General features: G+C 39.9%; 3 protein-coding genes across 17 annotated transcripts in view; 1 reads left to right on the forward strand and 2 right to left on the reverse strand.

Annotated features, from left to right (window-relative positions):
• The window catches only part of ablim2 (actin binding LIM protein family, member 2), a 102461-nt gene that overhangs the window by 79816 nt on the left and 9011 nt on the right, over positions 1 to 13634 (forward strand). The window lies entirely within an intron of this gene.
• On the reverse strand, positions 2814 to 4050 carry LOC119481157 (golgin subfamily A member 6-like protein 1). Its single transcript, XM_037757818.1, has 2 exons — positions 3214 to 4050; positions 2814 to 3165 (listed from the first exon to the last, which is right to left on the reverse strand). The coding sequence occupies exons 1-2, from the start codon at positions 3940 to 3942 to the stop codon at positions 3046 to 3048; spliced, it is 849 nt and encodes a 282-aa protein (XP_037613746.1). The 5' UTR covers positions 3943 to 4050; the 3' UTR covers positions 2814 to 3045.
• Positions 10930 to 11955, reverse strand: LOC119481156 (golgin subfamily A member 6-like protein 1). Its single transcript, XM_037757817.1, has 2 exons — positions 11129 to 11955; positions 10930 to 11080 (listed from the first exon to the last, which is right to left on the reverse strand). Exons 1-2 carry the CDS (start codon positions 11855 to 11857, stop codon positions 10961 to 10963), a joined length of 849 nt encoding a protein of 282 aa, XP_037613745.1. The 5' UTR covers positions 11858 to 11955; the 3' UTR covers positions 10930 to 10960.

Raw genomic sequence — 13634 nt, forward strand, 5'->3', positions numbered from 1 at the left:
GTTTTTCAGTTCTGACTGAACAACTAAAGTCTGGGGAACTCAGTACCGCCACAAAGGAACAAACAAGACATATTGGCAATTTTACACTTTATTCATTTAATAAACCGTCAGGAGCCTCAGTAGCGGTGGAAGATCCATACGCAGCCACAACAGCCTGGCACCTCCTCCTCATGCTGGTCACAAACCTGGTCACATGTTGCTGTGGGATGGTGTTCCATTCCTCAACCAGGATTTGTTACAGGTCAGCCAGCGTTATGACTAGTCAGGATTAAATTGCGGATATCCCTTCAGAGATACCTGAGAATCCACCGGCCACTTCCAACGCTGCAGGTTCAAACCCAGAGTTTGACCTTTGACCTCTAAAACCTCACTAATTTGACTCAGAATGGCTCTATGTTTCTGTACAGATTAAAAAAATGAACATAAAAGAGGTATAGAGGTGACTTTGTTCAAAGTATTTCTCTAGTGTTGACATTCAGGTAGGATATGTGCTGCTTTACATAATTCATCTACATACATTTTTTTTTTTACTTTTATAATATTGTTTACAATGTATAAAATTTTTTTTAACTTAATTACCAGTAAATAATGCTAATATTAAAAATAATCACGAGTCCCTCAGTCATAAAGGGTACATGGTTTTTACTGCAAAATATCATTGTTTATTACAGAACCGGCTCATGTTGTTAACCAGCACCTAAAATACCATTTAGAACATCTTTTATTACGTAACATTGATCGTTTCATTGATCAGCTTCAGCGTTGTTTAAATCACAACTTAAACAGATATCAGTACTTCTACTTTATAGCCACCATAATGTCATACAGTTGTTTTATATTGAATACATTTATTCAGAGAGACAGACATATCAAAATTGTATTTTTTTGTGTTTTTTATTTATTTATTTATTTGTAATTTTATTAATATGATTATATATATACACAGTATATAGATATATACAAATATATAAACATATATATACCTGACCACCAGGAGAAACTGAAATATTATTGAATGAAAAAAATATTTAGGGGTAATTTAGAATATCCAAGTGCATATCTTTGGATATTGTGGGAGGAAACCTGAGCACCAGGAGAAAACCCACGCAGACACAGGCAAAATATACAAACTCCACACAGCCGGACAGCTGTTTGACTTACCCCTGTCCCATTGTCACAGACCACCACTTTTCTCCCCTCGCTGTCCATGCTTAAACAAATACAGCTCAAGATGCTCCCTCCTGTCAGGACAGGAGTCAGACTAACAAATGATCAATTCAAGATTATTACGCATGAATTTAGCAGTGACAGGTAAGCAGAAGTCTTCTAGCTACTCCTTCCAGCGTGGGCGGGATTACTGAATGTGAGGACGCCCATTTTCTGTGGCAGGGAAGAGGGGGAGGACCTACTTTTGAGGGAAACATGTAGTGCTCTTTTGAATGAGGCATTTAGAAATGATTTTTTAATAGTTGATATTTCCTTTGACTGCTCATTTTGCAACAAAGAGGAAGAATAATTGGTCCATTTATTATGTAGATATCCTTACTTTGCCCACTTCTGATGAGAACTTTCTCTACTTATGTTCACTGTGACAATAGAGGGGCTGGTTCTAGGCCCCTCTGGCCCCCCTAACTGTGGCAATGTAGATATCTACCATTTAGGAGAATTAAAGATATCTTGAATCCACCGGCCACCTCCAACGCTGCAGGTTGAAACCCAGAGTTTGACCTTTGACCTCTAAATCCTCACTAATTTGACTCACAATGGCTTCATGTTTGTGTACAGATTAAAAAAAATGAACATAAGAGAGGTATAGAGGTGTTCAACGTATTTCTCTAGTGTTGACATTCAGGTAGGATATGTGCTGCTTTACATAATTCATCTACATAATTTTTTTTACTTTTATAATATTGTTTATTATGTATAAAAAAAATTAAACCTAATTACCGGTAAATAATGCTAATATTAAAAATAATCACGAGCCCCTCAGTCATAAAGGTTACATGATTATTACTGCAAAATATCATTGTTTATTACAGAACCGGCGACTAAAATACCATTTGGAACATCTTTTATTACGTGACATCGATCGTTTTATTGATCGGCTTCAGCGTTGTTTAAATCACAACTTAAACAGATACCAGTACTTCTACTTTATAGCCATCATAATGTCATGCAGTTGTATTTATATTGTACACAATTATTCAGAGAGACAGACATATCAAAATTGTATTTGACTGTTTATTATTTATTTATTTTATTTTATTAGTAAATTAATTTGTATTACACATTGAAGTACAAATTTGTATACATTTACTGTATATATACACATATATACAGTAAAGGGCATATCTTTGGATATTGTGGGAGGAAACCTGAGCACCAGGAGAAAACCCACGCAGACACAGGCAGAATATACAAACTGCACACAGCCGGACAGCTGTTGGTGTCTGTATGAGGCTACAGTGCTAATCACTTAGTCACTATGTCGCCCCTAAAAGTTAAAGGGATAGTTTGGGTGTTTTGAAGTGGGGTTGTACGAGCTCCTCCATCCACTGTAAGTATCACGCCTACTATGGATAAGTACCTCATACACGTAAAAGTACGCCACTTCAAAACACCCAAACTATCCCTTTAACAGGATGTGAGGGTGGAGACCTAGAGGGTGATGGGGTTGAGGGGGAGGAAGAGAGAAGAAGGGTTAGTAAATGGTTGTTCACACACACATTCACACACCGATGGCAGAGGCTACCATGCAAGGTGCCAACTTCGCCCATCAGGATCTAATCTAAACACTCATTCACACACCGATGGCTCAGCCTTCGGGAGCAATTTGGGGTTGAGTGTCTTGCTCAAGGACACATCGACATGTGACCGGAGCAAAGGGATCGAACCACCGACCTACCGATTGGTGGACGACCTGCTCCACCTACCTCTGAGCCACAGTCGCCCCGGAGGTACCTGAGGTAGGGAGGTGGAGGAAGGGTGGAGACGTAGGTGGGGGTGGAGGAATGGAGGAGAGGTGAAGGGTGGAGGAAGAGGGAGCTACTGTTTTTCAACCTGAGCTGAACAGCCAGCAGCCTCCTCATCTAGCTGACTCTCACAGTCACTCTTTCTCTTTCTGAACATCCAGTGAAGAAAACCCTTCTTCTTCCTCTCCGGCTCCTTTTGTTCCTCCACCTCATCCTGCTCTGCTCCCTGTTTCACCTTGGCTTCCTGCTCCTCCTTTTCCTTTTCCATCCTCGTCAGCATTTTGTTTTTCATTTTCGCTAACATTGTCTCTCGATCCACGGTCCTCCGGCTAGAAAAGAATCCTCTCATCTTCTTCTTCATGTCCAGACAGATATCCTCCAGGAGCATCTTCTCTTTATCCATCTGTCGGGCTGTGGACACCCAGCTCTTGTCATTCGCCTCCAATTCCTCGTTGAAGTTTTTCTGAAGGTCCACGTTGTCGTCCAGCATCTGTTTGATTTTGGTCTTGTAGAACTGGTCTTTCTCTTCCAGGACCCTACAGGACTCCTCGTCTAGTTCCCTGCACTTGACCTCCCAGATTTCCTTGCATTCTACAAGTTCCTTTTCTTTCTCCGACAGCTTTTGTCTCGTCTCACTAAGCTTCTGAGAGAGACTCCACTTATACTCGCTGAAATCCAGGACTTCAGCGTCCTTCTGGTGGATCTGTTGCTCCAACTGGCTCACCCTCCACCAGAGTTCAGCCTGTGGTGTCCTGTCTTTCTCAGCAAGGTCCAACTTGTCCTCGAGGGCCTTTTTCTTGTCCTCCAACTGTTGTACTTTCGTCTCCCAGATCTTTTCTCTCACGGAAATGTTTTCTAAGAGGTCCTTTACAGTGTTGTATTTTGCCTCCCAGGCTTCTTGGCTCTTTATGAGTTCAAATACTTCAACCGACAGCGCCATAGAGCTTGGTAACAATAACGTTTGTCCCATTGAGATGTAAATAATGCAGTCGACCTCGTCGATTGTTAATGTTCAACCGGTTACCAGTCAGCTAACAATATCAGCAAGTGTGTGAGATGAAAATGTGTTGGTCTATCCATAAGAATCGCTCGTCAAAGGATGAAAACTTCAAAGGAAGGCTGATGACATCACACGGTGATGTCATCAGCCTTCCTTTGAAGTTTGTCATGAGATGTCATGAGAATGTGATGACATCACACTGTGATGTCATGAGAATGTGATGTCATGAGAATGTGATGACATCACACTGTGATGTCATGAGAATGTGATGTCATGAGAATGTGATGACATCACACTGTGATGTCATGAGAATGTGATGTCATGAGAATGTGATGAAATGACAGGTAGTGTCATAGAGAAATACATTCCATCCCCCTCACATCATCATCATCATCATCATCATCATCATCATCATCATCACCAAATTAAAAACAACATGTTGAGTGAAACATTCTGCAAAATCTAAACTCTCATTTCAGCTCATAAAACCTTTAAAGAATGATAATAAACTTTGTAAACATGTAACGAATGAAATGCTGTTAATTTTCTGAACGCTGTGTATGGCGAGCTGTTTTAACATTTAATAGCTAAGCTTGACTATCAGGAATTAACATTAGAGATATCTATAACGTCATTGTGACTAGTCAAAACGACAGTTAGAGATATCTGTAATTCAGTTCTGACTATCCTAAATAACAGTAACAGATATCTCAAACCTCATCATGAGGTCAGAGTTGTTGTCATGAGGGGGGGCCCAAGGCCAGGGTCATGCAAAGGTCTATGGTTGACCCTTATATGGGATCAAGAACAACACTTAACTTAACACTTTTCTTTCGTTGACTTAAAGGGACTGTTTGTAAGAATCAGAAATGCTTGTTGACAGCGACACCTGTGACCTTAAATCACGGAAACCGACCCGCAATGATATATACGTTTAAGAAGTTACAAACAGTCCCTTTAACCAACATCAGTCCTGATCATAACTACCAAATATTTTTACTCTTAAAATGCCAATTTGTTAACATAATGCCACTGTTTCAAAAACAACACCACAATAATTGGATTATGTTCTGTATCCAAAATGCTACAGTGCTCGATAATACAGCAGCAATGCCCCTCATGCAAACATGAGAAAATGGCTCAATCTGGTGGAAAATTGTTAAATGTACAGTTTTGAAGCCAGGGCTCCACATTGAAAGCCTGATATGAGCCTGATTTTATGCTGTAATGGTCGTGGGATCAAAAGTGGTGGTTTTAATGGGTTTCAATGGGGACAGTTTGTCTGTATTTTGGCTACACAGTTTATTAAAGACTTATTACAGGAGGTTAAACTTCTAAAATTCCATTAGGTAGTAGTCTAATATCCAAAAACACAATGTATTATTAATAATATAATGCGCTCTGAAAGAAGTGTATTGATAATTCAACTTTTACTTTTAATACTTTAAAGATCTCATATTATGCTAATTTCCAGGTTCATAGGTGTATTTTAATGTTGTACTAGAACATGTTTACATGCTGTAATGTTCAAAAAACCCTAATTTCTTCTCATACTGTCTGCCTCGGTGTGCCTGCATAAAGCCTCTTTCACCCTCTGTCTGAAAAACTCTGATTCAGAGCCTGTCTCATCCCAGTCTGCTATGATTGGTCAGCGTTTCCTGGTCTCTGCTGTCAATCAAACGCCCTCAACACAGCGTCACTTTCTTCCCCGCCCTGCAGCCGAGAGAGAGAGCAGGAAAAGAGAGGAGTGACTTCCATCTCAGCGCTACTGAGTTAATTATTTCTGGTAAAAGACACCTGATAAACGTATGAAAGTAATCAGAGTAATGGTATATTATTTACTGTAGAAGCTGTCTCTGTGTTACCATGACTACAGACCGGTTAACGTTACATTTACCATAGCTTACCATGCTGAAATAGACTTTATCCTGTCTGTCAACATAACTGAAGGTGGAACAAACAGTGTAAAATGATAAATACTCTTTATCAAGAATGAAGAAATGGATTACACAGAACTTTTGACTTGGAGTGTAACTTGTGTTGTCTGTATCAAAAGCTAGACCTAGCAGCTTAGACTTACTTTTACGTATTATTTAGCCCAAGAAAACGAAGAAGCTGCCAGTATTCACGTTGTAAACCATCTTGGTTTTGAGGAATTTTTTGTGCAATTACAATGGCTGGCCAAAGGGTGGCAGTGTATGGGATGATGCTATAACGTCCACTGAGGTGGCTGATGTGCAACTATACCATCAAAACCCATGCAAATACAAGAGAATGGCTTTTGAATAGCTGTCCACTGTAGTGACGACTATGCGTGAAAGGGTTAAACATGACAAACTTACAGCTTCCAGGATGGAAGGTGGGTTACAGACAGCCGGTACTGATTCCTCCTGAGCTTCGGTTTGAAGTGAATCCTGTAGCCTACTGTCCCGTGTATTTTACTGTTGCTTTGAGGACATTTCAGTCAAAAATCACCTAATAAATGAAGTGAATCCACAGGGTCTTCACGTCCTCAGATGATGGGAGTAAATGAAGACTTTTCTGCTGGTTCTTGCAGACTAACAGAAGTTATAGCATTCTTTTTTTGTACCGTTCGTAGGTCTGTGATTATAGTTAGGAAAACAATGGCGGACAGGACAGTTTCAACAGCAACTCTGTGGGCGCGGGTCACCTAGAGGTTGTTCTCGTTGTTCTAACGTCCCACCAGGAAACCCTTAAATGGCCTGAAAAATATCACCGAGGTCACCAGTTTAAGGAAGTGCTGATCAGCGTTTTTTCAGACCCATTTTCTGAGAGATGGAGCAGGAGAAAAAGAAAGAGGATGGTCTTTTATTATACTATGGTGACCTGTAGACACACTGGGGACAGATATTGATGTTTAAAAGACATGGAAAAGTGCATTTTGCATAATAGGTGACCTTTAAGTAAACTGGGAGAAAAAGTTTGGAAACTTGTGTTTGGTAGATTATTTCTCTGTTGTTCCAATGCTAATTGACATTGTATTTCACATCGTTGGAAATCCTGTTTATTTACCTTCACAATGATGTCCAACTTGTAAGGATCATGCATTTGTGGGATGAGCAGCACAGCTGATTATGTGGGTAGCGCCCAAGAAAAATTTGCCAAAATGCTCCGCCAATGGTAAACAGTGTATTCTCCTGTTGGTGTTGACTCTTGTTTTGAGTTGTTTGGTGGATTGGATGATCGAACTCTCCAACATTAACAAGGTGTGGCAGCTGCCAATTCTCTGGTGCTTGCTGTTGTTTCCCTTTTCCCTGGTGTTTTTTTGGTTGAGTTGCTGAGTGATTAGAGGGTTATTCAGTTCACCTGTTGCGCAGGGTGTGGGGACTGGCTCTTAAATGATAGTTGAGAGCAGCTTGGTGCATTCCCCTCTTGGCCAATCAGGGTGTAACGACGTCCTTTCTGTAGGGCTTAAAAGAGGAGGGAAACTGCACACCCAGTGTCATTCTGATCTCTCCTTCACTCAATGCAACATGTGTTATCAGCTTTATCAGAAACTCTGGTCTGTTTTGGGCCCTTTTGGGATTCTGTGATCTTTGTGTTTTGTTTGTTGAGAGTGTTGACTCTCCTAGTTGGGGAAACAAGTTAAGTGCCAACCAATTAGGTTACCTGCACTGGGACGTTTAGGTACTATTTGTGCAACGATCTGGCTTGCCTTACAATAGCCTAACGCCTGCAGGCTGTATTTTTGTATTCTATTCATTTGTTGATTTTCAATGAAACCCTTTATACCCATTTCTTTTAGTGTATTTTATTTGGGAAAACTTTAAAGGAGGGTAAAAGGAAAAACACAAACCAATATTTCAGTTTCCTTAATTGTTTGTTAATATAGAGGCATTTGTTCATTATTGAAGAGGCATTTGTTCATTATTATTATTAAGAAGGCATTTTATTTTATATTATTATGTGGATGGGAACTGTTTTTCAGTTCTGACTGAACAACTAAAGTCTGGGGAACTCAGTACCGCCACAAAGGAACAAACAAGACATATTGGCAATTTTACACTTTATTCATTTAATAAACCGTCAGGAGCCTCAGTAGCGGTGGAAGATCCATACGCAGCCACAACAGCCTGGCACCTCCTCCTCATGCTGGTCACAAACCTGGTCACATGTTGCTGTGGGATGGTGTTCCATTCCTCAACCAGGATTTGTTACAGGTCAGCCAGCGTTATGACTAGTCAGGATTAAATTGCGGATATCCCTTCAGAGATACCTGAGAATCCACCGGCCACTTCCAACGCTGCAGGTTCAAACCCAGAGTTTGACCTTTGACCTCTAAAACCTCACTAATTTGACTCAGAATGGCTCTATGTTTCTGTACAGATTAAAAAAATGAACATAAAAGAGGTATAGAGGTGACTTTGTTCAAAGTATTTCTCTAGTGTTGACATTCAGGTAGGATATGTGCTGCTTTACATAATTCATCTACATACATTTTTTTTTTTACTTTTATAATATTGTTTACAATGTATAAAAATTTTTTTAACTTAATTACCAGTAAATAATGCTAATATTAAAAATAATCACGAGTCCCTCAGTCATAAAGGGTACATGGTTTTTACTGCAAAATATCATTGTTTATTACAGAACCGGCTCATGTTGTTAACCAGCACCTAAAATACCATTTAGAACATCTTTTATTACGTAACATTGATCGTTTCATTGATCAGCTTCAGCGTTGTTTAAATCACAACTTAAACAGATATCAGTACTTCTACTTTATAGCCACCATAATGTCATACAGTTGTTTTTATATTGAATACATTTATTCAGAGAGACAGACATATCAAAATTGTATTTTTTTATGTTTTTTATTTATTTATTTATTTGTAATTTTATTAATATGATTATATATATATACACAGTATATAGATATATACAAATATATAAACATATATATACCTGACCACCAGGAGAAACTGAAATATTATTGAATGAAAAAAATATTTAGGGGTAATTTAGAATATCCAAGTGCATATCTTTGGATATTGTGGGAGGAAACCTGAGCACCAGGAGAAAACCCACGCAGACACAGGCAAAATATACAAACTCCACACAGCCGGACAGCTGTTTGACTTACCCCTGTCCCATTGTCACAGACCACCACTTTTCTCCCCTCGCTGTCCATGCTTAAACAAATACAGCTCAAGATGCTCCCTCCTGTCAGGACAGGAGTCAGACTAACAAATGATCAATTCAAGATTATTACGCATGAATTTAGCAGTGACAGGTAAGCAGAAGTCTTCTAGCTACTCCTTCCAGCGTGGGCGGGATTACTGAATGTGAGGACGCCCATTTTCTGTGGCAGGGAAGAGGGGGAGGACCTACTTTTGAGGGAAACATGTAGTGCTCTTTTGAATGAGGCATTTAGAAATGATTTTTTAATAGTTGATATTTCCTTTGACTGCTCATTTTGCAACAAAGAGGAAGAATAATTGGTCCATTTATTATGTAGATATCCTTACTTTGCCCACTTCTGATGAGAACTTTCTCTACTTATGTTCACTGTGACAATAGAGGGGCTGGTTCTAGGCCCCTCTGGCCCCCCTAACTGTGGCAATGTAGATATCTACCATTTAGGAGAATTAAAGATATCTTGAATCCACCGGCCACCTCCAACGCTGCAGGTTGAAACCCAGAGTTTGACCTTTGACCTCTAAATCCTCACTAATTTGACTCACAATGGCTTCATGTTTGTGTACAGATTAAAAAAAATGAACATAAGAGAGGTATAGAGGTGTTCAACGTATTTCTCTAGTGTTGACATTCAGGTAGGATATGTGCTGCTTTACATAATTCATCTACATAATTTTTTTTACTTTTATAATATTGTTTATTATGTATAAAAAAAATTAAACCTAATTACCGGTAAATAATGCTAATATTAAAAATAATCACGAGCCCCTCAGTCATAAAGGTTACATGATTATTACTGCAAAATATCATTGTTTATTACAGAACCGGCGCCTAAAATACCATTTGGAACATCTTTTATTACGTGACATCGATCGTTTTATTGATCGGCTTCAGCGTTGTTTAAATCACAACTTAAACAGATACCAGTACTTCTACTTTATAGCCATCATAATGTCATGCAGTTGTATTTATATTGTACACAATTATTCAGAGAGACAGACATATCAAAATTGTATTTGACTGTTTATTATTTATTTATTTTATTTTATTAGTAAATTAATTTGTATTACACACTGAAGTACAAATTTGTATACATTTACTGTATATATACACATATATACAGTAAAGGGCATATCTTTGGATATTGTGGGAGGAAACCTGAGCACCAGGAGAAAACCCACGCAGACACAGGCAGAATATACAAACTGCACACAGCCGGACAGCTGTTGGTGTCTGTATGAGGCTACAGTGCTAATCACTTAGTCACTATGTCGCCCCTAAAAGTTAAAGGGATAGTTTGGGTGTTTTGAAGTGGGGTTGTACGAGCTCCTCCATCCACTGTAAGTATCACGCCTACTATGGATAAGTACCTCATACAAGTAAAAGTACGCCACTTCAAAACACCCAAACTATCCCTTTAACAGGATGTGAGGGTGGAGACCTAGAGGGTGATGGGGTTGAGGGGGAGGAAGAGAGAAGAAGGGTTAGTAAATGGTTGTTCACACACACATTCACACACCGATGGCAGAGGCTACCATGCAAGGTGCCAACTTCGCCCATCAGGATCTAATCTAAACACTCATTCACACACCGATGGCTCAGCCTTCGGGAGCAATTTGGGGTTGAGTGTCTTGCTCAAGGACACATCGACATGTGACCGGAGCAAAGGGATCGAACCACCGACCTACCGATTGGTGGACGACCTGCTCCACCTACCTCTGAGCCACAGTCGCCCCGGAGGTACCTGAGGTAGGGAGGTGGAGGAAGGGTGGAGACGTAGGTGGGGGTGGAGGAATGGAGGAGAGGTGAAGGGTGGAGGAAGAGGGAGCTACTGTTTTTCAACCTGAGCTGAACAGCCAGCAGCCTCCTCATCTAGCTGACTCTCACAGTCACTCTTTCTCTTTCTGAACATCCAGTGAAGAAAACCCTTCTTCTTCCTCTCCGGCTCCTTTTGTTCCTCCACCTCATCCTGCTCTGCTCCCTGTTTCACCTTGGCTTCCTGCTCCTCCTTTTCCTTTTCCATCCTCGTCAGCATTTTGTTTTTCATTTTCGCTAACATTGTCTCTCGATCCACGGTCCTCCGGCTAGAAAAGAATCCTCTCATCTTCTTCTTCATGTCCAGACAGATATCCTCCAGGAGCATCTTCTCTTTATCCATCTGTCGGGCTGTGGACACCCAGCTCTTGTCATTCGCCTCCAATTCCTCGTTGAAGTTTTTCTGAAGGTCCACGTTGTCGTCCAGCATCTGTTTGATTTTGGTCTTGTAGAACTGGTCTTTCTCTTCCAGGACCCTACAGGACTCCTCGTCTAGTTCCCTGCACTTGACCTCCCAGATTTCCTTGCATTCTACAAGTTCCTTTTCTTTCTCCGACAGCTTTTGTCTCGTCTCACTAAGCTTCTGAGAGAGACTCCACTTATACTCGCTGAAATCCAGGACTTCAGCGTCCTTCTGGTGGATCTGTTGCTCCAACTGGCTCACCCTCCACCAGAGTTCAGCCTGTGGTTTCCTGTCTTTCTCAGCAAGGTCCAACTTGTCCTCGAGGGCCTTTTTCTTGTCCTCCAACTGTTGTACTTTCGTCTCCCAGATCTTTTCTCTCACGGAAATGTTTTCTAAGAGGTCCTTTAGAGTGTTGTATTTTGCCTCCCAGGCTTCTTGGCTCTTTATGAGTTCAAATACTTCAACCGACAGCGCCATAGAGCTTGGTAACAATAACGTTTGTCCCATTGAGATGTAAATAATGCAGTCGACCTCGTCGATTGTTAATGTTCAACCGGTTACCAGTCAGCTAACAATATCAGCAAGTGTGTGAGATGAAAATGTGTTGGTCTATCCATAAGAATCGCTCGTCAAAGGATGAAAACTTCAAAGGAAGGCTGATGACATCACACGGTGATGTCATCAGCCTTCCTTTGAAGTTTGTCATGAGATGTCATGAGAATGTGATGACATCACACTGTGATGTCATGAGAATGTGATGTCATGAGAATGTGATGACATCACACTGTGATGTCATGAGAATGTGATGTCATGAGAATGTGATGAAATGACAGGTAGTGTCATAGAGAAATACATTCCATCCCCCTCACATCATCATCATCATCATCATCATCATCATCATCATCACCAAATTAAAAACAACATGTTGAGTGAAACATTCTGCAAAATCTAAACTCTCATTTCAGCTCATAAAACCTTTAAAGAATGATAATAAACTTTGTAAACATGTAACGAATGAAATGCTGTTAATTTTCTGAACGCTGTGTATGGCGAGCTGTTTTAACATTTAATAGCTAAGCTTGACTATCAGGAATTAACATTAGAGATATCTATAACGTCATTGTGACTAGTCAAAACGACAGTTAGAGATATCTGTAATTCAGTTCTGACTATCCTAAATAACAGTAACAGATATCTCAAACTTCATCATGAGGTCAGAGTTGTTGTCATGAGGGGGGGCCCAAGGCCAGGGTCATGCAAAGGTCTATGGTTGACCCTTATATGGGATCAAGAACAACACTTAACTTAACACTTTTCTTTCGTTGACTTAAAGGGACTGTTTGTAAGAATCAGAAATGCTTGTTAACAGCGACACCTGTGACCTTAAATCACGGAAACCGACCCGCAATGATATATACGTTTAAGAAATTACAAACAGTCCCTTTAACCAACATCAGTCCTGATCATAACTACCAAATATTTTTACTCTTAAAACCAATATTTCAGTTTCCTTAATTGTTTGTTAATATAGAGGCATTTGTTCATTATTGAAGAGGCATTTGTTCATTATTATTATTAAGAAGGCATTTTATTTTATATTATTATGTGGATGGGAACTGTTTTTCAGTCTTCTGACTCAGTACCGCCACAAACATACATGATCAGCAGTAAAATCACTCACTCTTTTTCCTATGGGGAGAGCGGTTCCACCCGACTATGGGAGCTAATGGCCCTTCCGACGCCCTTGTGATAAGTTTGAAGTGGTTAAACTTTGAAGGATGTTTACAACACACAGTTTGGGTAATAATTCGGGCCGTCAAAGTTAACGCGATAATAACACGTTAACGCAAATTTGTTCTAACGCCACTAATTTCTTTAATATTTAGGTTGTAGCCGGCTCAGTTTTAAAGCTAGAGTGAAGACTGGTATATGAAACTAGAAGACCTGAGGAATCCATTGGTACTAACCATGTCATACTAGCTTGTCGTGAAAGGAGGCTCAATAACGCTCCAAAGTTATGCTACATTTTGTTGTGGTCATTTTCAAAGGGGTCCCTTGACCTCTGACCTCAAGATATGTGAATGAAAATAGGTTATATGGGTACCCACAAGTCTCCTGTGAGGCTTTCTGGACAATAGTTATCATTGTTTTATGTTGTTAATTGATTTCCAATAATAAATATATACATACATTTGCCCACTCCCATGTTGATAAGAGTATTAAATACGTTACATACATTTTGAACAGATAAAAAATATGTGATTAATTTTCGATTAAACACAAT

Source organism: Sebastes umbrosus, chromosome 22 (assembly GCF_015220745.1).
Source record: "Sebastes umbrosus isolate fSebUmb1 chromosome 22, fSebUmb1.pri, whole genome shotgun sequence".
NCBI lineage: Eukaryota > Metazoa > Chordata > Actinopteri > Perciformes > Sebastidae > Sebastes > Sebastes umbrosus.

Excerpts from the sequence above, each read along its gene's own strand:
- LOC119481157 (XM_037757818.1), bottom strand. The coding sequence starts at position 3,942 with ATGGGACAAACGTTATTGTTACCAAGCTCTATGGCGCTGTCGGTTGAA. Across the intron at positions 3,166-3,213 it reads AGGAAAAGGAGGAGCAGGAA|GAGCCGGAGAGGAAGAAGAA; the intron begins GCCAAGGTGAAA and ends GAGGAACAAAAG.
- LOC119481156 (XM_037757817.1), bottom strand. The coding sequence starts at position 11,857 with ATGGGACAAACGTTATTGTTACCAAGCTCTATGGCGCTGTCGGTTGAA. Across the intron at positions 11,081-11,128 it reads AGGAAAAGGAGGAGCAGGAA|GAGCCGGAGAGGAAGAAGAA; the intron begins GCCAAGGTGAAA and ends GAGGAACAAAAG.